At 41.6% G+C, this 27,468-nt stretch overlaps 1 protein-coding gene across 6 annotated transcripts in view; it reads right to left on the reverse strand.

The window, feature by feature from the left end:
• SSH2 (slingshot protein phosphatase 2) overlaps window positions 1–27,468 on the reverse strand; it is a 264,955-nt gene that overhangs the window by 30,801 nt on the left and 206,686 nt on the right. For 3 of the 6 annotated variants that reach the window (XM_056819582.1, XM_007485719.3, XM_056819583.1), the window contains 6 exons: window positions 20,166–20,287; window positions 16,207–16,272; window positions 15,336–15,401; window positions 11,586–11,780; window positions 4,567–4,660; window positions 3,496–3,624 (listed from right to left, as the gene is read on the reverse strand). In XM_056819582.1, coding sequence (XP_056675560.1) covers window positions 3,496–3,624; window positions 4,567–4,660; window positions 11,586–11,780; window positions 15,336–15,401; window positions 16,207–16,272; window positions 20,166–20,287 — 672 coding nt within the window. Of the gene's footprint in view, window positions 1–3,495; window positions 3,625–4,566; window positions 4,661–11,585; window positions 11,781–15,335; window positions 15,402–16,206; window positions 16,276–20,165; window positions 20,288–27,468 lie in introns of all 6 variants that reach the window. The other 3 variants (XM_007485720.3, XM_007485718.3, XM_007485721.3) reach the window with 1 other exon arrangement.

Consider the following 27,468-nt stretch of genomic DNA (forward strand, 5'->3'; position numbering starts at 1 on the left):
AGAGAAGGAAGGTAAGGCCCAGAAGGCACCAGTGACTTGCCCAAGACCACTAGCTGATAGTAAATAGGCTATCAAGTCAGATCCTCTGTCACTTCTATCATACCCCATCCTGCAGTGCCTGGAATAGAGATTGATACAAGCTTGTGAGATGAATGTAATAGAAGGCAAGGCAATCTGGTTACACTATTGCTTTGGAAATGATGAAGCTTCAAGGCTCACCAGTATTCTTTCTTTCTTTTTTAGAATTTATTTATTTTTAAATATTATTTAAGAAAATTTTCCTATGGTTACATGATTCATGTTCTTTCCCTTTCCTCCTCCCACCCCCCTCCTATAGCCAACAAGCAATTCCACTGGGTTTTACATGTGTCATTGATCAAGACCTATTTCCATAGTATTAATATTTGTACTAGGGTGATTGCTTAGAGTCTACACCCCCAATCATATCCCCATCGACCCATGTGATCAAGTTGTTTTTTTTTTCTTCTGTCTTTCTACTCCCACAGTTCTTCTTCTGAATGTGAATAGTGTTCTTTCTCATAAATCCCTCAGAATTATCCTGGATCATTGCATTGCTACTCATAGAGAAGTCCATTATGTTCAATTGTGCCACAGTGTATCAGTCTCTGTGTACAATGTTCTCCTGGTTCTGCTCCCTTCACTCTGAATCAATTCTTGGAGGTCATTCCAGTTCACATGGAATTCCTCTAGTTCATTGTTTCTTTGGGTACAATAGTATTCCATCACCAACATATACCACAATTTGTTCAGCCATTCCCCAATTGAAGGGAATCCCCTCATTTTCCAATTTTTTGCCAACACAAAGAGCATGGCTATGAATATTCTTGTACATGTATTTTTCCTTATTATCTCTTTGGGGTATAAACCCAGCAGTGCTATGGCTGGGTCAAAGGGCAGACAGTCTTTTAGTGCCCTTTGGGCATAGTTCCAAATTGCCTTCCAGAATGGTTGGATCAAGTCATAACTCCTCCAGCAATGCATTAATGTCCCAATTTTGCCACATCCCCTCCAACATTTATTACTTTCCTTTGCTGTCATGTTAGCCAATCTGCTAGGTGTGAGGTGGTACCTCAGAGTTGTTTTGATTTGCATTCCTCTGATTATAAGAGATTCAGATCATTTTTTCATGTATTTATTGATAGTTTTTATTTCTTTATCTGAAAATTGCCTATTCATATCTCTCGCCCATTTATCAAGAGGGGAATGGCTTGATTTTTTGTACAACTGACTCAGCTCTTTATAAATTTGAGTAATTAGACCTTTGTCAGAGGTTTTTGTTATAAAGATTTTTTCCCAATTTGTTGCTTCCCTTCTAATTTTGGTTGCACTGGTTTTGTTTGTACAAAACCTTTTTAATATAATGCAATCAAAATTATTTATTTTATGTTTTGTCATTTTTTCTAACACTTGCTTGGTCTTAAAATCTTTCCTTTCCCAAAGATCTGACATGTATACTATTCTGTGCTCACCTAATTTACTTATAGTTTCCTTCTTTCTTTCTTTTTTTTTTGACATTAATCTATTTATTTCTTATGCTCACATAGTTTCCTTCTTTATATTCAAGTCATTCACCCATTCTGAGTTTATCTTGGTGTACGGTGTGAGATGTTGATCCAAACCTAATCTATCCCACACTGTCTTCCAATTTTCCCAGCAGTTTTTGTCAAATAGTGGATTTTTGTCCCCAAAGCTGGGATCTTTGGGTTTATCATAGACTGTCTTGCTTAGGTCATTTACCCCAAGTCTATTCCACTGATCCTCCTTTCTGTCTCTTAGCCAATACCATATTGTTTTGATGACAGTATTATTTCTTAAGAAAGAAATATATTCAAAACAGAACAAAACTATCCACCTTGTAAAAAAATGTTATGTAAGATGGAATTTCTTTTTCTTAACCCAGAGAAGAGGCTTTTCTCCTTGTTTGTGTCATGGACCCCTCGAGCAGCAGCCTGGTGACACTACTATAGTTTGTAGACAACACAGCTAATCAAAAGAAACACTCGACTTCAATTAGAGGTTAGTAGAAATAAAGATATCAGACCAGTATGACCTAATACCCAGGCTATCATAAGGGAAGAGTTCTGTAACATGGACAATTGTGGGAAAATGTGGACATGTATTCAGCATCTTTTATATCTGATTTGGACACGGTTTGGTTTTTGTGTCAGATTCATCTTCTTAAGTATTGTCAATGCCCTTCTAAATCACCCTAGGATGGCAAGTGGCCCAGGAGGTTCCCTCTACTGAGGGGAGTGGCCTATATCAATAACGCCAAAATATGGCGTGAGGCTATCAAAATTCCAACTCTGGCTGGAGATGATTGCCAGTCTCTTAACCTTGGGGACCCTCTTGAAGATGGGACGTCCATTGTTGAAGCTGCATATGGACATAGTGGAGGCAGGGCAGGCTTTTCAGAGCCTTCTAAAAAAGAATACAGATTCTTTCCAAACTGTATGGGGCCTTTCAAAAGAGGAGGGAATTGGATCCCTTGAGGGAAGGAGGTACAAGGGCCAACCAAGTCAGGCATTTTATACATGGAAAGGTCAATGGCAAGTTGTGTAGTATGATCTACATTCACAGTTGGCAGCACACATGGAACAATGTTAAAGGAACCAGTGGAGATGCTCCTCCCACTCCGGCCCCTCAGGGCATTCTTTTTTCATGAGTGTTCCAGAGCTGCACAAAGCTGCAACTCACTCCACTGGGCAGACATGCTCTTCAAGGGAGACTCATGATTTAGGGTACCATGTCCTCCGGTCTGAATGAAACCATTTCATGATTGTTCAGGGTGGTACTACATCTAGTACCTGCTCTCCTTCCCTCTCTCTTCTCTTCTACCCCCCCAACCCCTCACCCACCACCTCTGGGGCGTCAAGAGGACCCGTGTTCCCAGACCTCCTGATTTTCAGAACTCATGCGGCCAAGGGCAGTCCCTACACCGCCCTGGATCTTGGCCTTCCTATCTATAAAATTAGGCCATTAGAACAGATGTCCTCTGAGGTCTCTGCTAGTTCTAGTTCTGTGGTCCTGTCATTCTTTATCTTTTAGTCATTTTAATGCTCATAAAAGAAATAAAATAAAAAAAAAAATAGCCCACTCATGGAAGGAAGTAGAAACTAAAATAATTTTTTTTGGATCATCTGTGGATTTCTATAATATGGTTCCTCTTGCCACAGATAACATGGAGACATTTAACACTGGAAAAAGCAATGTATTGGGACACATACCCAGCTCATTAAAACAACTGGCTATAAATCAGTCCTGTCATTGGGGCTCAGGCACTACACTCACAACTGGATGGTTTCAGGGATTGAGGATGCCCATCAGCCTTTACCTTTTGAGGAGATCCCTGTGTTGGAATGTCTAACCCCAGGCAAATGCAAAAAAGACACAAAAGAACCAACCTCCTTAATCCCACTTGAACCCCACTGCCTGAGACTTGTAGGGGGAGGGACTCCTGAAAGCAGCACTTACCAGAAACACATGCTCAAAGATCTGGGTGGGGCTGTCCATTTGCCCAAGGATCACAATCATCTCATTATCTATGAACTCTTTGAATTCTCGAAGATTGCAGGCCATCTGCATTTCTAATTCTGTGCGTATCTGAGGGAAGAAGGGGGTCACACACACATATTTTTAATCATAATTAATAAAATATACATCACTCTTTCAATTTGTTGACTTTGACATTGATGTAGTTAGTATCTACAAATTGTCTGTCTACATTTCTATAGACTTACTGGTCATTGGCATGCACCCACTAGATTGGGAGCACCATGAAAGTAGAGGCCACTCCATAATTTGTCTTCATATTCTCAACTACTACTTTGCTTTGGTGTTATTAGGTTCTATTGGTAGAGGGAAACATGCCAGGGCAGTACATATGCTAAGGTGAGCAGAGTAATTCCTGGTCTTTCTTCCTTTGGTCAGATACTTGAGATAGGGTATGATGCTCAGGTAGCACACACAATCACCAGGGTTTAAGCCCCTTGCACATTTATATTATCCCAGTTGTAGTTATATTTCATACAATCAATTTAATTCCTTCAATCCATAGCTTCTATTTTGTCAAGGAGATTCTATAAGAGAATGGAATCTCTTTTCTTGTGGAGGTGGGTCCCTAAGAGGCTTAGCTTTTCTTTCTTTTGCCTTTCCAAACATTCCAGAGCCAACAGTAAACCAAAAAGGGCAAAATATAAGAACTCAATTGCAGAATTACAGAATAGGATTCAGATTCTCCACAATAAAGCACAAATTAAGAACACCTGATTTACAATCTATACACATTTTATTTTCTATTGGGGTTTTTTTGATTAATACTTTTATACACCTTTCTAGGTATTGGCAGAGACCCGAATGTACATTTCCATATTTAAAATGTATTTCATGGTGTTACTACTTGCTATATAGCTCCTTATTTCCTCTCAATTTCATCATTCCCTAGTTCATTCTACTGCCATCATCACTCCTCACCCCTAACTCTCATTTATTATCACTATCTTTTAAGCATGAGCGAAGAATACCATGGATCTAAAGTTCCCTTACCTCTTTGGATGTGATGTTCTCCAAGTCCTTCTGCATCATGATTTCCCTTAGTTTGGTCTTGATTAACCGTTCTGTGCGTTCTCGTTCAGTTGGGCTGGAAAGAGAGACAATAGTTATCATTTAGATGGATATCAGCAAAAGAGGCAAAAGCTGGCTTGGCTAATACCACAAAACTGGCAAGATGTTGGAATGCACTAGATGACAGAGATTGGAGATGAAAAGTTAATGTTTTGTTTGAGAGTTATAAATTCTCTTCCTCCCTTTCTCCAACCTATTGAGAATGCAAGAAATGGGATACCCATTATATGTGTGAAGTCATGCAAAATATATTTTCCTATTAGCCACACTGTAAAAAGAAAAGCCCATAAAAAGAGATAGTGATAGAATATTATTCAATCTGCACTCAAAGTTTTCTCTCTGGAGATGGATGACATCATTCATTATGAATTTGGACTTGTCATGGATCACTATATTGATCAGAGTAGCTAAGTCTTTCACAGTTAATCATCATATAATATTGCTGTTACTATGTACAATATTCTCCTGGTTCTGCTCACTTCAAGAAATTAATGATTTTTCTTCTTGTGAGTTTATGATCTAGGTCAGTGCTGGTGATCCTTTTATAGACCAAGTGCCCAAACTGCAACCCCTCATGCTACATGTGAGCTGCCTCCCTTACCTCAGACAGGGGAGCAAGGAAGTGCTCCCATTGGGCTGCTAGTAAGAGGGGTGGGTCATGTGAGACATGTCCTCAGGTGCATGTGGACAGGGGAAGGGAGCAGTTCCCTCTGGCAGGCTCTGGCACTTGTGTCATAGGTTTGCCAAGACAGATATAGGTGATGGCAGTGGTGGGGCATAGTACATTGGAGAAAGCACTGGATCTAAATATTACCTAGATGACCTGAGGGAGGTTACTTGCCTACTCGAGGTTTCAATTTTCTCCTTTATAAAAGTCATTAAATTACTTTACAAGGTTTCTTCTCCCTCTAAGTGCTACCATAGAAGGATAAATATGACACCATATTCTTGGTGCAGCAGGGTCTTACTATAAGGCAGAAGACTTCAAGAAGTTTAAGTATAAATGAAGTACTCTGGAGGGTTTCAGAGGAGAGAGAAAACAGGCTTGGGAGGTGGGAAGGTGAGACAAGTCTTTCGACTTCTTAAAGGAGTGAGTTTGAGTTAAGTGTCTTGAAGGAAAGGTAGGATTTCAACAGAGGAATATTTGATGCCACAGGTAATAAGTGATCACTGGAGTTTATTGAATAGGGGTGCTATTTGCCAATCCTATCACTTTGGTACCTGTGAGGAAGATGGTTTTGAATGAGAAGGGACCACACAAGGAGACCAATTAGAAGGCTAATTCAATAGTCTAGGTGAGGTTAGGACTTGAAATGGGGAAAGAGTGGTGGAAGAAGTGACTGTGTAAAGAGAGAGAAGGCAACATATATGAGAGATGTTCTGGAGGTAGAATTAACAGCTAGTAGCTAATATAAAATGTGGGGCAAGTGAGAGTGAGGAAATGAAGTTACACCAAAATCAACTGTTGGAAAGATGGTGGTGTCCTTGACCATAAGAGGGAAGTTTGGAAGAAGGGTGAATTTGGAGGAAAACATCATGAACTCTGTTTTGTACATGCTGAATTGGAGATAACTAGGTGATCACCAATTCAAAATGTCTAATAGACCATTTGTTGTTGTGAGATAAGAGTGCAGGAGAGAGACTCAGCTGGAAATCATCTGTAAGAGATAATAATAGAACCATGGGAGTTATTGGGATCATTAAGCATAGAAGGAAAAGAGAAGATGGTTCAAGGCAGAGCCCTAAGTGTACTGCTGGCAGTTAGGGAATGTGCTGGATGAAGATGCAGCAAAAGAGAAGAAATAAGGTACGTAGGAGGGTAATGTGCACTTCCATTCTAGTTTCCTTCTCAAATATTCTTTTGTGGCTTGGATCATGGGTCTGACCCATTATGTAATTTCTTATGTTCTCTGGACCTTAAATTACTTTCACATAGACCTCTCAATGGTTGTGTTCTAGGGAAAGATGGGAGGCCATACTGCCTGCCTCAATTAGTAACAAGACCCTGTGCTTGATTCAAATTCTGTCAGTGGCATTCACTACTGGGACGATCATAGAAACATGCTTAATCTCTCTGGACCTCACTTTTTTCAAGTGTCCAATCAGATGAGGAACTAGAGGGATTTGGACTAGGTTTTTTCCAACTCAAAATCTATTCACTTAGGATCTACTCTCTTTCTAGAAATGAAATTCAGAGATCAAGTAATTAAAATGGGCCCCAAATGCTCACACAACAACTTGAGATAAATGCAATAATAACAATGACCCATAACCCTTCAGGATTGTCAAAGTGCTTTCTTGATAAGAAACACCTCTATTTCCACTTTATGACTGAAGACTCAGAGGTTCTCTGATTTGCTCACTGTCACATGACCCAATCAGTGTCAGAATTGGGCTCCCTCTCCAATATCAGTTCCTAGAAAAATATGGCTGATTTTCAATCTAATTAAGTTTGGACTTGAACAGAATCATGCCACTTCCTTTGGATTTCTTGCCCACTTAAAAAGTCAGTTGATAAGCATTTATTAAGTCTGCTATATGTCAAATGCTTTGGTAACGGATGAGGATACAAAAAGAGGCAAAAGACAGTTCCTGCCCCTAAGGAGCTCAAAGTCTAATGGGGGAGACAACAAGGAAACAAGCACATATAACACAAACAAGCTCTATTCAGGATAAATAGGAACTAATTAAGCAAGGGAGGCACTAGAATTGAGAGAGGCTAGGAAAGGCTTCCTGTAGGAGAAGGGATTTTAGTTGGGATTTAAAGGAAGTCAGGGAAGCACATAGGCAGAGATAAGGAGGGAGCATTCCAGGCATGGGGGACACAGAGAAAATGCCAGAGTGGAGATGGAGTCTTTTTCATGGAACAGTCAAGGAGGCCAGTACCACTGGGTGTTGGGTGTAAGATGACTGGAAAGGTAGGAGGGGCAAGGTTATGAAGGGCTTTGAATACCACCTGGAGCAGTTTGTATTTGCTCCTGGAGGTGACAGGGAGCCACTGGAGTTTCCTGAGTAGGAAGAAATGACATGGTTGGGCCTGGACATTTAGAGAATCACTTTTCATCTTCCTATTAAATGATTCTTGCCACTCTGACTAGGGCAGTGGGCTCTAATTGGCTGAATTTGGCTTTATCTTGTACCATAATATAATGATACTCCTTTACATTGTGTTTGCACATGAGTGATCCAGACAGAGTGGCTCACTCTGCTTCCTCTTTCCTTACCTACCAAGAAAGGTATCAGTTGGATGCCTCCTTACATGGAAATGGAAAAGGACTAAGCCCTTAGGCATGCTGCCCACTCCTGCTGCTGACAGCCTTATCACCGGCTGCAAAAATAGCTTTAGTAATCTCTGAAGATGGACACTCTCAACTCACAACTATGGGGTTCCCTCCTGTTCCAGCTCTTTGTTTCCCACGAAACCTGCAGGCTAATGGCTCACATTGAGACTGTTTCTCTGACACTCAGCCAAGGCATCCCCATGGGGTGGTTCATTACTAAAATTTTGAGCTTCCCTCTCAGATTCTTCTCTAGACAAAGCTGATGAGGACAAATGGGAGAAAATAGCTCATGCCAGGCACAGAATTCTTCTTCTTCTGAAAGTCTTGGGTTCTGGTGTGAATGCACTAGCTGGACATCTACCCTCAATAATCTCCCACTCCACACTTTTTTTGCTTTCCTGAGAAAAAGCAAATCTCACGTGTAAATGAGTGAAGTGCTTAAATCCCATGCCATTGTTTCAGAACAATCTTTCAGGAGGTTTTAGGGTTCAGGGGTGCTAAAGTGAGCCCCTTGTGATAGGCTTTTCCATTTAACTTGGGATTTTAGGAAAGGCAAAGGGGAGCTATAGTTTTCAAAATATGTTCTTACTGGCAAGGAAATATAAGCTGTGACTCAAGTCAGGTGTGGACAGACTCTAAATGAGAACGTGACATCAACCTGATGGCAAATACAGCTTACATACACATAGAGAAGGGCTAAAGAGTATCATCTGCAGGTCTTGCTCAACTGGGGAAATATACACAATGAACTGAAGAATTTGGGGAGGGAAGGAGGACTAAGATACGAGGGGGGGGAGAGGGGGGGGAGAGAGAGAGAGAGAGAGAGAGAGAGAGAGAGACGGACAGACAGACAGACAGACAGGCAGTCAGACAGACAGACACAGAGAGAGAGAGAGACACAGAGAGAGAGAGAGAGACAGAGACAGAGAGAGAGAGAGAGAGAGAGAGAGAGAGAGAGAGAGAGAGAGAGAGAGAGAGAGAGAGAGACAGAGAGAGACAGAGAGATATCGATCTTGTGTCTCCTGTAGGTGGTAGATGAACTATGGTTTGTAGGACAAGGTGCTGAAGTGAGGGTATATTTCAGAAAAGGAGGATAAGGAGGATCATCTGGGCAAAGGTATTATAGGAGCCAACCCCTTGGCCACAGACTACTCTAGAATTTCAGTAACTTTCACAAACATTCTCTTCCCTAATTGCATATTAGTCTCCAACTCATGAACCAGAACACAACTCCTTTGTGTAACTTTATCCATCTGTGACTTTTCTAGAATTCTTATGATTTTTCAGTTTTTCTTCCCATGAAGCCCAAACTCAGACTTTAATTTTAATCCTGTCTTCTCTACTGGTGAGCTATTTTTGTATAATTACAGGAACTCAAGGGTGAACTTTGTCCACAAGGCCAAAGAGCCACTACCACTGCCCATAGAGCACTTAACAAACCTCCAAAGATCAATTTAGAGCAAGTAAACATCCTGATTAATTTTTATATCAGGAACTAAATCTGAAAGAGCTCCCAAAATATTAATACAAAACCTTAACACACTGACCTATAAAGGAAATAAACATTAGCTCTACCTTGGGCTCTTATCCAATCCAGGGTACATCAGAGAGACATTTAACATGCCTCTTCCTACAATCAATTGAAATTTCTGACTTGCACTTACTGAGAGAAAGGCAAGACTGGGTGAGTGAAAAATGTAAATTATAGAATTAGATTAAATTTTCTTTCAAATATTTTTAAGTTATAAATAAAACTTAAAATAGGCAAGGGTTGGCTGTGGAGAGCAATCTTTAGAGGACCTACTCTAATGAACAAAGAGAATAATTTACAATGAAAATAAGTGTTTCTGAATCTCTTGAAAACTAAGTAATGCAAATATTCTTCTACAGTCATTGTTATCAACTCCTACTCCACATATAAACACACAAGTAAACTTTAAGCCTAATCCCTATTTGAATAATCACAAATTCTATATTGGGAAGACATCAATGAATGAGTTTTTTGTTGTGGGGTTAATGGGGTAATTTTCTAGGTTGCTGAAAAAGCTATGCTGCACATTATGTTGTTCATTAGTATTAGAGCATAGGGGGAGAAAATGACAAAGTGTTTGAGGTGGGACCTTTCTATGTGACACAGATAGAGGATGGGTGCCATGTACGCTTTCCACCTTACACTGTTGATTTTCCTAGAACACTGACTGGTTTGTGATGATAGTAGCAAAGGAGTTTTTTACCTGGGATCTTTGGGTTTTTTTGGTTTTTCTTGGAATTCCTCCAGTTCATTGTTTCTTTGGGTACAATAGTATTCCATCACTAACATATACCACAATTTGTTCAGCCATTCCCCAATTGAAGGGCATCCCCTCATTTTCCAATTTTTGGCCACCACAAAGAATGCAGCTATGAATATTCTTGTACATGTATTTTTCCTTATTATCTCTTTGGGGTATAAACCCAGCAGTGCTATGGCTGGGTCAAAGGGCAGACAGTCTTTTAGTGCCCTTTGGGCATAGTTCTAAATAGCCCTCCAGAATGGTTGGATCAATTCACAACTCCACCAGCAGTGCATTAATGTCCCAACTTTTGCCACATCCCCTCCAACATTTATTACTTTCCTTTGCTGTCATGTTAGCCAATCTACTAGGTGTGAGGTGGTACCTCAGAGTTGTTTTGATTTGCATCTCTCTGATTATAAGAGATTTAGATAATTTTTTCATGTGTTTATTGATTATTGTACAAAACCTTTTTAATATAATGCAATCAAAATTATTTATTTTATATTTGTCATTTTTTCTAACTCTTGCTTGGTCTTAAAATCTTTCCTTTTCCAGAGATCTGATATGCATACTATTCTGTGCTCACCTAATTTACTTAGTTTCTTTCTTTATATTCAAGTCATTCACCCATTTTGAGTTTATCTTGGTGTAGGGTGTGAGATGTTGATCTAAACTCAATCTCTTCCATACTGTTTTCCAATTTTCCCAGCAGTTTTTGTCAAATAGTGAATTTTTGTCCCCAAAGTTGGGATCTTTGGGTTTATCATAAACTTTCTTGCTAATGTCACTTACCCCAAATCTATTCCACTGGTCCTCCCTTCTGTCTCTTGGCCAGTACCATATTGTTTTGATGACCACTACTTTATAATATAGTTTGAGGTCTGGTACTGCTAGGCCACCTTTCTTCACATTTTTTTTCAATATTTCCCTTGATATTCTTGATTTTTTTGTTCTTCCATATGAACTTTGTTATAGTTTTTTCTAATTCAGTAAAAAAAGTTACTTGATAGTTTAAAGGGTATGGCACTAAATAATTAGTTTGGGTAGGATTGTCATTTTTATTATGTTAGCTCGTCCTACCCATGAGCAATTAATGTTTTTCCAATTATTTAGATCTAGTTTTAATAGTATTTAGTAGTTGTGTTGAAATAGTTCCTGTGTTTGTCTTGGCAGATAGATTCCTAAGTATTTTATATTGTCTAGGGTGATGGAATTTCTCTTTGTTTACTTTAGGTATTTAAATTTATTTTCTGAGAAGAGATTGGTCCCCAGGCTTCACCAGATTGCCAAAGATGTCCATGATACAAATGTAGCTAACAAATGCTAGTGGCCCTAGAATATGGCAGTTGGGCATTCTGTCAATAACAGCAACAAACACACTCACATGTCTGTGAAGAGAGCTGGTGAATCTGGGCGATGGGACTGCACGTCTCGCATGGCATTCCACTCATTGACAGAGGATTGGTCAGAGTTGATATGGCTCTCATAGTAACTCACCCAGGTGAGGAATAGGCTGCCTGGGTAATAGTTATGACTTCTGGCCACTTCACATGCCTTATGTAAACTTTGCAAGGCAGACCTGAAAGACATGATGAGAACATGAGCCTTTGGGGGGCTGAGATCAACTGAAGGAAGAAGAGACCATTCCCATAAACTCTATTTCACCAATCCTAGAACTGAAGAACCTCCCATAAGCATCCAGAGTGTTCCCTTTTTGCTGGATGAAGATTCCCTTCATTTTCCTAAAGTTGAGGGCTTGTCTAGCCTCTGTATGAACTCTTTCAGGGACAGACAGGGACTCAGCCACTGAAGCATCAAAGGCTCTTTTCAGAGAGCCCCTCTGGTTAGCCCAAGTCATCTGGGTCCCTAAAGCTTCAATCCAATGAGCGCAATGTAAGCTCGATCCTACTTCCATCTGATAAAAGAAGCAGCAATATTTAAAAACAGAGCTCACATTGATCACATGGCTCCTCTTCCCCAGTTTAAGTTCCTTCACTGATTTTTTTGCATGTTGTGATCTCTGTAGCATTTGCCCAATCTCCTTAGAGAAAGTTACTTCAAAACAACTGTGTGACAATTGGTTACTTTGGATTCTGCCTGTGAGGCCTCTGGTAGGAATTTAGCTACCCCAACCCTACAACATTTCAGTTTTTCTTGTGGAAGGGAGTGATGTATTACTCATCCTTGATGAATCTGGCCTGAGGACCCACAAGGCATATGGTATCTTAGTGGGGCCCAACTTCACAGCTGAGCCATTCCTGGACTAAAGATACTTGATGATTTAATGAAGAGGGAGCAATGGATGTTTTCTACTGACTCAGAATCTTGCCCCAACATGGTGTCCCTTTGATTCCTGGAATACTGATGTTGTACCCCAAAGGGCTCCTGCCCAAGGCCTCAGTGAGTCATGAGGACTGCCCTGGGCACTACCAGGAAGCACTAGCCTCCAAGAGGGTTTTCTTGGTCACCGCCTACACGGGTCTGAGTTACTTCTGAAGAACAGCTTTGGCTCTTCTGAAGAGCCATTAAACTTCTTGACTCAGGACCCAGAAGGTCAAGAAGTGAACTCCTGTTAGTTAGTAAGATGCCCCAAGGACTCCACATCTCAGACAGCTGCATCTCTTCCCCAAGAAGGGGTGCATAATGCCAATGGCTTTTTAAAAAACAACATCCTTATCTTCTGTCTTAGTATCAATTCTAAAACAGGAGGGCAAGGGCCAGGTAAACAGAGTTAAGTGACTCACTCAGGGTCACACAGCTAGGAAGTAGCTGAGTCCAGATTCAAACTCAGGTCCTCCTGACTCCAGGCCTGGCTCTCTATCTACTCTCGATATCTAGCTGTCCTCTCAATGACTGTCTTTCAGACTTGCAATCCATCCATTTTCTGGAGGGTACACAGGGAGCTGATTTCCACTTACAAACTGAGTTAGGACGATCTTTTAGAAGTCCACTTTGATTGTGAAAGGCAAAGTTCAAGTCTCGGAGAATTTCAGTAAAGCAATGTCAGTTGCTCTGACTCCCAGCTGAGTCCTTACTCACTATAACAGGATGATTGCAGGTTTTTCAAGGCATGTTTCTTGAACCTGAGAGTATGTACTTAAAACATAAACTACCAAAGTTTTGTACCACATCCCCTCTGAAGCCACTCGAATTGCTGGCTACTTGGGTACATCTGACTTCTGAGAACCTGCTGCAGCCCTCTTCCTGGGAGGGAAACCCTTGATGAACACGACACTTTGATTTGGAGATCAGTTTCTGCGGCAGACCAAAGAAGGCCCATCTCCAAGAGGCTTGGGCCTGCCTGCCTGTTTACTACGGACTTCAAAGCCTGACCCAAGGCCACTAATTGAATCCACAGGGTCTTGAGAAAGAACACCGCTTTGTGCACCCAAACAATGAGGCTGAAAATGGAGTTGTTCCTGGGACTCCCATACCCTCTCCCAGAAGAGTGCTATTTGGCTCTCCTCTGGTGCCCAAGGGTGGGTCAAGTCACTGCTAGCACTGGTCAAAAGAGGTCATGGGTACTCTAAGAGACATATACTAGGGAATCCCTTTGAACCAGACTCTGCTCTAAACACAGACCCTGAAATGGTGTCCTGTGCCTCAATTACTGCACGAACCGATAAGATTATGAAGAGTTCAGCAGATCAGCCCTTTGCCCTAATCACCTGATAACAGCCAACTGGGGCATACAGGGATAGATTATCTCTCCCTGGCCTGTTTTTGAGGCTCTGATTTCTTGCTTGGCTGGCCTTCGCCCCACCCCTTGGTCATTAGTGTTTCCACCAGAGGGCAGGCAGGGGCCTGGACAGGAAGTGAAAGGCAAGTCCTTCCACTCTGGGATTAACTCCTCATGAGGCTTACACAACCAGACCACCACTGATTTCTTTTCAAAACATAGAATGAGAAAGGAGTTCTTTCAGTGTCCTTTTCACTGTCAGGAGTTCTTTCAGGATAGTCTAATTTTCAAAAACTACAGAGTTTTTCAAGTGAACAGGTCTAGATTTCTTTATGTCAGTAGATACTTATAATTTAGATCAGGAAGAAATGGGAATAGACATTTATACGGTGCTCACTACGTGCCAGACACTTTTCCAAGTTCTTTTTACAAATATTAATTCATTTAATTTCCACAACAACGAGAGGCTATTATAATCCTTATTTTATAGCTGAGGAAAAGGAGGCACACAGCAGTGAAATGGCTTGCCCAGGGTCCCACAGCCAGTAAGTGCCTAAGGCCAGATTTGAATTTAGATCTTCCTGATTCCAGGCCCTAAGCTCCACCCATTTTACTTCCAACTGCCTCTTAGGCTGAGAAGAAGAAAACTTCAAAGGTGCACTGAATGGGTATTCAAAGGGCCTAACTTACCTACAGAACATACTTTAGGAAAATTTCTATTGTTGCCCTAAAAACTGAAGGCTGATTAGTTAGCAGGAATGGCACCGTGGCAAGAGTACTGGACCTGGAGTTTCAGACCTGGGGTCCAGCCTGGCTCTGTTCCCAAGTCATTGCATGTGCCCATGGGAAGTCACTACTTATCTGGGCTTTAGATTCTCATCTGAAAAAACATGTTTCTTTCCACTTGAAGATAACTACTCCTTTTAATTCTTCACCACTGCTTGGATATTTAATTTTGATAGTGCAGTGGTGGCCAGTAGCTTGCAATTCAGCATGCCAGCCAGACTGGTGGATATCCTACAACAGTGATGGCGAACCTATGGCATGGGTACCGAAGATGGCATGCAGAGCCCTCTCTGTGGGCATGCAGCTGCTCTCCCCCCGACTCTACCAGCAGAGTCTATTACTAGAAAGGCCAAGGGCTGCTCCCTTCCCCATCTTCACCGAGCCTGATGACATTTTTTCACATCACTGGTCCCTCTGCCCCGAAGCCCAATGGGAGCACTTTCTCCCTCCCCTGTGTGCGGTCAAGGGGGGGCTAGGCAGTCCAGCACTTAGTGGGTTAGGGATGGGGGTAGGGCCCAGCACTTCCTCTCTAAAAGGTTCGCTATTACTGTCCTACAACATCAGGAGATAAGCATGTACACAGTTACCTTCCCCATGTCCAATGAATGCCCCTTCCTCACAGCCTTTCCCTTAAGAACACATGAACAAATATTTAAAAAGCCATCTTACCACATTGCCTGCACGGACACGGGTTTGAATATGTGAACTCTGTTATCTGTTGAAACGCTGAACCCCCTGAGGAGAGAAGAGAATAAAACAAATGCTACTGGGGGGGGGGTTACTCCTGTTGTGTTTTTCAAGGCTTTTCCCCACCCTAGCACAGCTGGTGTGGCAGAAGGTACTCCATCCATGCATGGAAACCCACCACAGTCTAGTCCTTGAGTGAAAAGCTTATCACAGGAATGATGATGGCTGATTTTTATATGTTATGAAAAACAACTGGGATCTCATAGCCAAGTCAGGGCAGGGCATTCAATCAACCAGAGATTTCCAGCTGCAGGGGTGGACAAACTGTCCTGGTGTGCATTACAACTTGGAAGACCTCTAAGATGCAGCAACTGAACTCTGGCAGTGGGAGCTGCTGCAAACAATTTGGTTTCTTGCTTCCTGTTAATAGGACAGCCTCTAATAACCCTGGGGTCAGTGTGGGGTGTATTGTGACTGGCACAGGAAGGGGGCTGCACAGTAGGGCAACAGCTGGCAGAAAGGCAATACACTTGCTTGAAACAGGATGTATCATCCACGGGGAGACTACTGCAAATAACTCAAGCTCTGATTTAACTTCTGTCCAGTTAAGTGGTTTTTCCTTGCTGTGAGACTTAGGACGACACAGACACAATGCTTACCCTTTGGCCTAGAAGCGCAGGAATGGAAGGAACTTGGAAGTTGTATTTTTTTTCCCACCATCTTTCAAAACATGTTTTAAAAGGACTCATTGAGTTATAGGACTGAAGTATAGGGGAACCTCCCATTCAGCGGAATCAATGTACAGTAAGATGGAACCCCACCCACTGGCATAATGAAAAGGGGAAGCTCTTACCCATCGCCATCCAAATGAATAAGGGTGTCACTCCAGAGAGGCAGGACCAGGCCCATCGTACAAGTACTACTGTGGGAGCAAGAGACCCAGTCACTTCCTGCTATTTCAAAGCACAGTCAATTTTTAAAAATCCATTCAACAAGGAAGAGAAACTACTACAATTCAAATTTCCCAGGCGACTCTGAGGGTTGACATTGACCTGTATTTCATGTGCGTTTACTAAAAGCATTTGAACATGCAGCTTCTAATGTAGCATGGAACACTCTTTCTGTGAATACCACCATACTGGGCATGGTAGTGGAAGGGGATATAGAAGTAAAGGCGAGACTGGGCCGTACTGGGGTGGGGAGCAACAAAATATACACAAAGAAGACTTCAGAACACTTGGGAAGCCAAGTGGGGATGATGAGAAGTCATTAAGTTGCCACCATTACGGAAACAGTAAGAGTGTCAGCAATGAAAAATAAAGCCCATGTATGGTGTCTAAAGGCTAATGAATCCAGGCAACCTTCCAGGACGGTATCATCATCCCTACTTTACAGACACAGATTAAGCAACTGGCCTCAGGGACCTACTACCACATTAATGAGCAGGCTGGGGCTAATAGCTAAAAGCTCCTAACTCCTCTTGGGCTAGGCTTGGGCCATTAACCACACAGGTTCTTCAGACAGGGGTGAACCATCAAATATGGTGTCACTATGCTTGCCTCTAGGCCTTTGGGAGTCAGATCCAAACACTGTCTTTGGTTATAACTATTCTATACTCCCTAGTTTAAGAAGAATTCTGTGCATGGCTATGAACGCTTAGAGATAATATACCTTGAAGATTTGGGGACTTATTCTTGAATAAATTACAAGTCCTAAAGAAAGGTGAGAGGGAGTGAGAGCTCACGCTAGGGAAGGTAATTATAAAGTGAGGATCTCTACATCTTAACCCACTGCTGTGTGGCTGATGAAGATCTGGCTGTCTGTGCTTAGTGAAATGTTTTTCTTTGCACTCACTGCCCTGAGTGTTACTCAATACCATCACTAATGATTCCCGAACTCATGAGATACAAAGCAAGATTAGAATAACTTACACTGGAAGCTTCTACACAGTCATGGCTACTATATTAGACTCCAGGAGATAAATAGCCCCACCACTATTTCTGTGACCTAAATGGGATGAGCTCATGGAAAATGTGTTTTGAAAATGTCTTTCCAAGGTAGAGAAGGATTATTTTTAGTGTGCCTTTTTTGTGAGTAATTAGCAGGGTCCCTAGCAACACATAAAATTTGTGCTATAAATATGAAGGGTCCCCTTAAAGAACTATGGCAGAAATTGCAATAGCCTGAGTGTTAAAGAGGGACACAAAAATCTTGGAAAATCCAAAAGAGAATTCTCGATTTGCTGAATTTCTTTTAGGTGAGTGGAGTCCTTATGCTGGGAAGTAGACACCTTTACGAAACAGGAGCTTCTTAAAATATCCCAGGAATTTTAAATCTAGCCTACCTTAAGAGCTTTCCTCATAAGGCTCAAGTCTTTGCTTTCATAGACATTATTCCTAATTAACAAGAAGAGATTTCACAACCCTAAAAGTCTACAGGTGTCTTTCCTTGAAACTCTATTTGGAGCAGTGCCATTTGGATACCGAGACTACATTGCATTTAAAAATAATTTTAAGTGGTTAAAATTCAATGCAATTTTAAATTAACAAGTACGTAGGTGAAATTAATTTGTGAAGCAACCCTAAAAAGCTTCTTAGAGATGTCTTACCATAGACTTCCAGTTGCCCAAATCAAATGTAGTTAGGAAATACTTAATGAAAATCAGAAAAAATACTATAAAACACCGATGATGTTGAGTCTGATGCCACTGACTATCAATCAGGCCTACTTCTGCTTAAAAAACATTTGGAAACATCCATGATGTGAGTTTTTTTTTTAAACCTTTACATTCTGTCTCTAGGTAGGTAGAAATATACAAAACTGTACATTGGTTCTAAGGCAGAAGAAGGGCTAAGCAAAGGGGGCTAAGTGACTTTCCCAGGGTCACACATCTAGTAAGTGTCTGAGGCCAGATTCGAACCTAGGACCTCCCATCTCTAGGTCTGGCTCTCAATCCACTGAACCACTCACCTGTCCTCTAATGTGAGTTGTTTTTTTTTGGGGGGGGGGGGTAGAGAGGGAATTTAGATGAAATAGAGGTAGGCTAACCTGCAGCCCTAGTCTTGGTCCTCTGGTTGGTTAGGATTTTTGGTGCTTGGGGAGCACTAGAGGTGTCTAAATCACAAGAGCAGCCTTTGTGTCCAAGAAGGAGAAAGAACTAGGGAATTTCCAGCTCCTTCAGTGAACCATCCTTCCTCTTGGGCCCCACAGAATCTAGACATTTCTGATTGTTAAAGGCAGCTGTTGGGTACAGTTCTCTCAATGCCATTAAAGCTGTAGGAATGGACACATCCTAAGGAGCACTCCTTGTGCCTGGGGTCAGAGCTCAAGACAATGTCTTGGTGATAAAGTTGAACCCTTGACAGCTCTTTCCCTCTTTGGGCCAGGAGGAGCCAACAACCACTGACCCACTCTGACTCTGCAGGGAGGTCCTAGGGACAGGAAGCTGCAAACCAGGTCAGTAAAGAACCTAGTTTTGGCTTCAGAGGAGATGGCCTTTCCAGAGAGTTCCCCAGGTCAGGTGTGGAATCTAAACAAAGGAAGAAGAAACCCTCATTACAAAGCTCTGCGATTGTATGAAAGGGAGGAGAGTTAATACTGACAGACTGCTGCCTAGCCCATATGAAAAGTGAAAATGCTTCTCCCTTCTTCAACCTGAATAAGAGAAAGCTTCCCAGAAGTGATTAAAAAAGCTTGCATGATATCTCAGCATGAAATTAAAGGGAATATATGGTAATGCATGGGAAATAAGGGAGCAGTCATGGATGTGTGTTTCTGGCAAACTCAACAAATCATTTGTAGACTGACTTCCAAACCAATGTCAGTGTTGTCATGGATATCTAGGAATCACCAGTACCAATTCTGGAATGAAAAGTTTCCAAACCAATGATTTTTTTGGCAAACAGTGAGATGTCAGTTTCTAGCTGATTTAGCTGAGCTCTTTGGGTGGCACTACTCTCCTGGGGTCTGGGTCCCACCCCCATCAGGCCCCGAGTCTCATTCTAGTTTCAAACCAGGAAGTCTGCTCTGAGACACCTGGCAGGATTTCCTGAGGCTTATTATCTGGACAGCAAAGTTTTGCTTAGCAGCTACATTCCATAGCCTTCCCAAGGCTTCTCCAGAAAATGAAATGGAAAAAAGGAAAACATTAAACCTTAGCAACAAAAGTTTCACAGGCCAAAGCAATATGCGATGTCTTCAGTTACAAGATTGAACATCCAGTTTAGGCCCAACAAAGGTACGTGAGCATAAAAGCTTCTTATTAGCAAATGTTTCTGAACTGAACTAAATTCAGATTTGACCCAAAGAGCCATAGCTTTCTTAAACAGAAGAAGATGGCAAAGAGTGTGAGGCTTGGCAACACTATGGCTTATGATCACAGGTAAATATAGCAGATCAGAGTATGGACACTACATTTAGGAGACATGGAGCAGTCAGGTCTGATGGGCAGTTTGGTGGCCCAACCAAATTCAATTCTAACTGATGGAGACAAGGAGAGAATTGACTAATTGAATGACTTTCCCCAGGATCATGAATTAACTGGTTAATAGTGGTTTCTTAAAGGGGGAAGGAGAAGAGATTGGGAGGGATGATATGTGAGACACAAAAGACAAAAGGGGGTTGTTGGTTGTTTTTTTTCCCAACTCACTGTGGGTTTCACTGCCTCATTTCCTTCTAGACTTGGCGTCTAAGATCCACACCTCCCCCACCCTAGTTTTATGCACTGAACTCACTTATACAAGACAATGTCTCTTTTAATACAAAATGCAAAGTTTATTTAAGAAAGGAGCTTTTCTGAGTTCAGCAGCATACCTGTCATTAGAGGAGAAATCCATCCCTAGGACAATGCTTTCTTCAGTATCTTGTCTGCCATTGGTTGAAACCACTACCATATAGCGAGTGCGGTTCTGGTATGTGCTCTCCAATCTCACGGCCTGAAAAGTTAACAAATAACAAAATAACTTCAAGTGATAAAATTACGATCATACTGTAGACCTTCTCTCCTTTTAAAATAAGAATTTTAAGCATAATGAGTCTCGATATAATTTGTAGCAGATTTTAATCTCCAGTTACATTCCCATCAGATCTTTGCTTCATTATTCAATCAAAACTGCTCTCTCCAAAGTTTGTACTAATCATGCTAGCTTCTACTGGAATTCTGCTGTGGTGCATGCATTATGGACAAACTCTGGTCACTTGAGGTACATCAGAGAAGTTATAGACTGGCCACCATCTGACGAAGAATGCCTTTGACCATGGTAACTCATGAAAGATGTGGAAGATAGAGTTGCAGTCTGTATAGTACTTACACACGGATGGACTCACAGATCCTTTCATCCTACCAGCTCTGGCCTCTCTGCCCAAAGGTATATAGGAACTAAGGATCAGAGAAGCAGAGGTATACTAGGCTAATTAAGAGAAGTAAATGGTGGAATTCTTTCTTCTACTGTATTATCCTAAGAAAAGCCTGAGAAGCACAAATAGTGACATGCCTGGCTATACACATACATCCACATCCACACATGTGTACTTGCATGCTCGCACAAGGTTGTTGCCAACAAGAGCTGATCCAAGGAGAATGTAATAGTGGTATTGTGTTGTCAAGTCTACAAGATGGAGAACAGTACTGCTGAAAATATGTTCCAGAAAGCCACATTGTGACAATTCAAGCAACACATACTTCAGAGAAGTGAAGAGGAACTAAGGTTTAAAAAAAAACCTAAGGGTCAAATTCAGGGAAGCCTGGCATAGATGGTGATGGCCTTGGCTCCCAGAGGCCTGGGGAACAGTTCCTCTTGTATTTTAGGGTTTCTGGAACAGCTCCCAAGACAGTTACAATCATTTATCATCATGAAATCTAATTAGAGTAAACTAGAACACTCTAATAAATGAGATTTCAATGATGTTACTTATGTGAACTTTTGCTTGCCTTGGTTGTCTATAATTTAACCTAAAAGGGGGGGACCCTCTTCATGTTGTTTCCATTCCCACCATACTTAGTTTCCTGAATGTGTCAGGGTCTCCTTTCATCCCACCCCAGTTCTGGGAATTTCTGGCTGGGACTCTTAAAACCCATTTGGCATAGGCATAACTGCCTTGTTCACTCCTCTTATACCAACTGTTAGCAATTAATTGACTGAATCAAAGTTGGTTAAAGGGAAAAACTTCTACAAAGAATATTAGCTTCTATAAAAGTTACCAAGGTCATTGTGGCTAGCAGAAAGACTCTCTTTGTAAGATATTTCACGACACTTGGCATTTCTATTTCTTACCTACAGAACCCAAAACTAAAAAAAAAAAAGTTCCTTAGGCTTTTCTTTGCATATCTGAATTATACCTCTAATGGCAGGGTCCCATTCTATTAGAATGAAGTTACCTAACCCTAGAAGAAAGGGTCCATTAGTGCAGTAGGTAGGGTGCCAGGTATAGACATTATGAGATGAGGGGCTCTTCTGGGACCATTCTGTTTTAACCCTGTAGTTGGATTAAAGACCAAAAGGATTACAGTTCTGCAGATTTCATCACAACCCTCGACAACACCCAGATTACTGAGACTTTAGTAAGGGGAGAGATCAAGCTTTCAACTGGGGTCCATGTTTTATATTTAGATATCCTGTAAGAGTTGTGAGAGGAGAATCTTAATTTGAAACCTCAAGTCCTGAGAGGCACGGGCATAGACAAATGGGAAAACAATCAAAACACGTGCCTCAGTTCCACCTTTCTTCTGCATCCTTTTCCAGAGAAAAGATGAACATAATCTAATTTATTCCACTAAGCCACTTTGTGTAAAAGCAATTTTAAAAGACATCCTTTGCCCAATACTCCTTAGAATTAGTAGTCACTGCAATGTTTCTTTAGGGTCAGGAAGTACTGAGGAATATAAGACTTGGGAGACCTTATTTTGAAGCAGGTAGGAGAGGAATCTTCTGTTAGAGTCCATGGACAGGGCTAAGCCCAGGAGAGCTTCAGGCTTTACACACCTTCTTTCCTCGGAGTCTTCATAAATAATACACCTGCTGGCATTTTTTCTTTTCAATACTGCTATTCACAAGATCCAAATTCATTTTCTGAGTCTCAGAGTCATGCCTGGAGTTAGGAGTGCCAGGACGGTGGGCTCCTTTGCTAGGTTAGAGTAAAGACTCAGTCATGTTGGGATATCCATGTGGGACATCTCACCTGGCTAGGGAGTTTAAGAGCAGGACCAAGAACTCATCTTGTTGGCTCCGAGGATAGACAGGCTTGTTTTCTTGTGACTCCATCATGGCCCCTGCACTGGTCTATGCTTTCCTTCCCATGATGCATTCTCTCCTCAGAATCCTTTTCTTCTTTCAAGGTCCAGTACAGGGATAAGTTATCATATTCCTCACCTTTTTAGTGGGTCACAGCTCTTTCCCTCCACCAATTACCCTGTATGTTACCTATGTGCATATAGGTTGCAATGCTTCCAATATAAGGTAAATTATTTAAGTACAGAAGCTGCCAGTTTTGTTTCTGGGTGCCCAACACCGAGGACAGGGCCTCCCATATGTTTTTAGCATTCACTTGATACCCCATTGCCATTTCAATGTTCAATAGCTTTCCCTCAAGAAGCCTTTAAGAGAGCGGTTCCTGACCCTTCTGAGCTCAAGGATTCCTTTTTAAATCAATTTCACAGACAGACTTTTCTACCAAACAAGAGTTGTTCTTTTTAGAACCTGAGAGCTGAGAAAATTAATGACAAAAGGCTGCTATGATGAATTCAGAAGAACTTTAAAAGAATCTATTTTCATCCTGATAGCCTTCAAATGCATCTGAAAAACAGTCTGAATGAAACTCACTTTTCAGAAGGAATGATTGCTATTATATGGATTCTTTTGAGATGCCTGGTGGTGCAAAGAATCTTTTGGAGCCTGGAAGCCTGTTTAAACCTGATCAAAGTTTCAACCCTAGCTCTAGGTTTGTATCTAGCTTGGCTTGCTATTCATTTTTCACTTGAATTTCAATAAAAGAAATGCAGAAAGTCCTCTTTCACTCATAATTCATACTACACAGGGGGCAGCTGGGTAGCTCAGTGGATTGAGAGCCAGGCCTAGAGACAAGAGGTCCTAGGTTTAAATCTGGCCTCAGACACTTCCCAGCTGTGTGACCCTGGGCAAGTCACTTGACTCTCATTGTCTAGCCCTTACCACTCTTCTGCCTTGGAGCCAATACACAGTATTTACTCCAAGGTGGAAGGTAAAGGTTGGTTTTTCTTTCTTTTTTTTTTAATTCATATTACATGTTTTTCTGGCCATGGGTAAAGATCAAGGTGGTTACCATGCTTGGTGGGTGCAGGAGTTTAAGGAACCTAGGCAATAACCCACGGACCTTGGGGTTTTACACTGTCCTCAAGTCAATTCCTTCTGCTGCAGCTTCGTGCCATTTTCTTGTGTTCAGTTTTGGTGAAGACAGAGAATACTTGGCTATCTATCACCCTCTGCATACTAACCTTTTCCACACTGCACTTAGCATGTTGACTTTGGGCAAACATACCAACTACTGTGCCCCAAATGTATTTACCTTCACAACCAAACATTTTCTTGACAAAAAGACAAACTGTTCATTACATATTCCTTTCCTCATCACCACTTAGCATCAGAAATGCTTCACTAGAGCTTGCAAGGACTCTGCCTTAATTGCAATCATTTTTTGCCAAGAAAAAGACTTACTTATATTGTGCCTTTGCATATAATATTTATCTCTTTCAGGAAAATTATATTATAAAGGTCCAAAGTCTAGTCTGATGCTCACCTGCTCTGTCAGAGTTCAAAAGTAGGTAAATATTGAATTTCAGCCAGCCAAACAATAAAGCAAAATATATGGCTCAATTTAAAATAGATTTCAGACATGAAACAAAGATTTTGAAAATACTTTTCTTTGGGAATAAGAAATCAAAGTTAAAGGGGGGGCACCGGTTTTCAATTCTTTTTGATCTTCATGAAGGATCTGGGGTAGATCTAAAATCAATGCATCCTAAAATAATCTCAACCATTTTTTTTTAACCCTTACCTTCCACCTTGGAATAAATACTGTGTATTGGCTCCAAGGCAGAGGAGTGGTAAGGGCTGGGCAATGGGGGTCAAGGGACTTGCCCAGGGTCACACAGCTGGGGAGTGTCTGAGGCCAAATTTGAACCCAGGACATCCTGTCTCTAGGTCTGGCTCTCAATCCACTGAGCTACCCAGCTGCCCCCTCAACCATTTTTGAAAATAATCTACTTCTAAAAGCACTTCTTGCCATTATCAGCACCACAATGATGTGGTAGCAGGGGGCCAATAACATGATTTTTACAGAAGGCAGTCCGGTATTGAGGCTATCAACTAGTTCAAGGGTTACCCAGTCTTAATTTCTCTTTGCTTCATTCCTGTTAGTCTTGGCCTACACAGTCTATTTCTTGTACTAATGCTTAAAAGTTGTATTCCAACAGCAATGTACACAGAGCCCATATTCTTGATAAGAAGTCACACTGTTAAAGGAAAAAGACTGGATTCATTTTAGTTACTTGTCATCTTTCTAATCTCAATTTTAGAAAACATTGAGAAGAGAGAGGGAACTAGTGTCTATTTACTATTGGGATATCCTGAAAATAAGAGACTGAGCTTAGAGCCAACTCTCCAACTTTTTAACTTTATGCAGTCCCAAGATGACAGTTCTAACATCCCACATTTAACTTAAAAAAAAAAAAAGAAGGCTTTGCTTGGACTCTACAAAAGCTCCTTTTAGCTATAAAAATGCACTAATTGGTCAGAAGTCACACAATGTATCCAGTGATTCTGCCTGAAGATGACTCACTTAATGGTCTGCAACATAATGACTTTGATATAACTGTCAAATATCTTGTCATGCCCAAATTTTCAATTAGTTTGGAATTTCATTTACATCTTCTGATTTTATTTTTTAAAAATGTTAATGAACAACTGAAAGCAAATGTTCAAGCCTAGGGATTATGGGATTTTAGATCCAGGACTCAAAAGAGATGTTGGAGACTGACTAAGAAAATCAACCTGAGTTCAGGTCCTAACATTAACAGGTGGTGCTGGGTGTGCTTTTCCTATGCCAGCCTTAGTTTCTTTCTTTGTAAAATTGGGAGGGTGGATTAGGCAATTCGATAATCCAACCTAACAACAAATTGTTAACTGTCTACCACGTTCATACAGAACATTGTTATCATATTTCAATAAAACATTTTTCCTCACTTTCTCAAGAAGCTTGGAAGACTAGTGGGGCTAGGGTGGGGTTAAGGCACAAACAAGGATGACCGCTGTGTGCAGCATTTCATGGTAAGTACAAAGAGGAGTGGTGGTAAAAAAAATAAAGAGCTATGTGGGAGCCAACAGGGAAGGTTGCTGCGGGCAGAATGTCCCAGAGAAGGCTTCATGGAGTATGTGATGCAGCAGTTGGACTCTAAAGGAGAGTCAGAAATTCAATCCACATGGGAGGGTGGGCAAGCCAGGTGGAGGAAGCTGTGTGATCCTGCAATGTCTCCTATTTGGGGGACAGAGAACTGGAACATCAAGTCCCTGAATGACAGGCCAAGGATTGAAACCTTCCATGGTGGCAAAGGGGAACCGTTGGAGACGTCTGAGCAGGAGAATGATTAATGCATAAAGATAACCAGGAGTTAGGGTAGATTGAAGAAGGAAAAGAGTGGAGGCTCCTGCAATTGTTCAAGTGGATGATGAGCGCTTGTATGAAGGTAGTTGCAGTGGGAGGGAATGGATGTAAAGAGATGTCAGGACGTAGCACAGTGTGCTATGGGCAAAGATCTAGATTTGGAGTTAGAAGTTCTGTGCTCAAAATCTTGGCTTTGGCACTTATTGCCTGTGTGACCTTGGGCAAGTCATTTTTCTGTTATAGGCTTTGCTTTCCACATCTGTAAAATGAGGGACTGAACTAGATGGCCTTGGAGGTGCTTTCCAACTCTAAATCTCTGATCACATGAAGGGGGAATTAAAGGGAACCAGTAACAACTAGACATAAAAGGTGAGGGGAAGGGAAGAGGCAAAAGGAACATCAAGGTTTCAAACAGGAAACTGGAAGAGTGGTGATATAATGAACAGGAAGAAAAAATATTAAGAGGGAAACAGACTTAGGGAGAAAAGAATAAAAGCTCAGGTTTGGATAGGCTGATTTTGAGGTGTAGACTGAATATCTAGGGGGAGCGGACTGTACCTGGGAGAAAAGTCAAGGCTAGATATGGAGATTCTGGAGTCACTGGCATTGAGCCTTGAGAAGTCCTGAGCAATCAGAACCAAGAAAGGAACAGAAGAAGAAATGGGCCAAGGACAGAGGTGCAGGCAACACCCACACTGAGGCATCAGAAAAAGGATGAGGAACAAGAACACATTCCTGCCAGCCCTTCACCTCACTGTGACCCTTCATGGGGGAAGAAGCTCCTGGCTTAGTCTTCTACCTCCGCTACTTACACCAGTCTTGCATGGTGCATGTGCTCACCGGGCATTTGTAGAATGAATCAAACAACTTCAGATTCCTAGGCTTGTCGTTACTGCTTTACCTGACCTGTCTTAGGAAGTATGACCAAGTATCAGAAGGGTATCCATCCAAAAAGGGTAAGAAGAGAGAATAGCTCAGCTTATTAACCAAGGGTGATAGCACAGGGCAGTAGAGGAGAAGCCACCCTGGTCCTTTGAGATCTCAACACCCTGGATTTCGTGCTACTTGTCCAACCATACTTCTTGGTATTCCCCAGGACAAACCCTCCCACATTCATCAGGCAACCTTCTCACTTGTCATATACATGCCTGTGCTCAGGCTGTGCCTGACTCCTGCCTTTTTCTCTTCCTCTCAGATAATTTAAACACAATCATCTTTCGAGACCCCATTGAGACCCCCCTTTCAGTAAGGAAGGCCTTGCTATTCCAACCCCCAGATCTTTTATGCTTCTCCGAATTCCTCTGTAACATGGCTGGGCATTAATATCTCTACTCCTTTGCAGTCTCTCTTTCCCAGGGGTGAGTCTCATTTCCCACAATCTTCTGCGTCTGCTGAGAAAGACCATCATCCCTTTAGCCTCCCCTGGAGTCCTGGCACTAGAGTGATGGGCAGAACCAAGGCGCTGAATCAGCACCTACTGAAT

This window comes from Monodelphis domestica, chromosome 2 (assembly GCF_027887165.1).
Source record: "Monodelphis domestica isolate mMonDom1 chromosome 2, mMonDom1.pri, whole genome shotgun sequence".
Lineage (NCBI taxonomy): Eukaryota > Metazoa > Chordata > Mammalia > Didelphimorphia > Didelphidae > Monodelphis > Monodelphis domestica.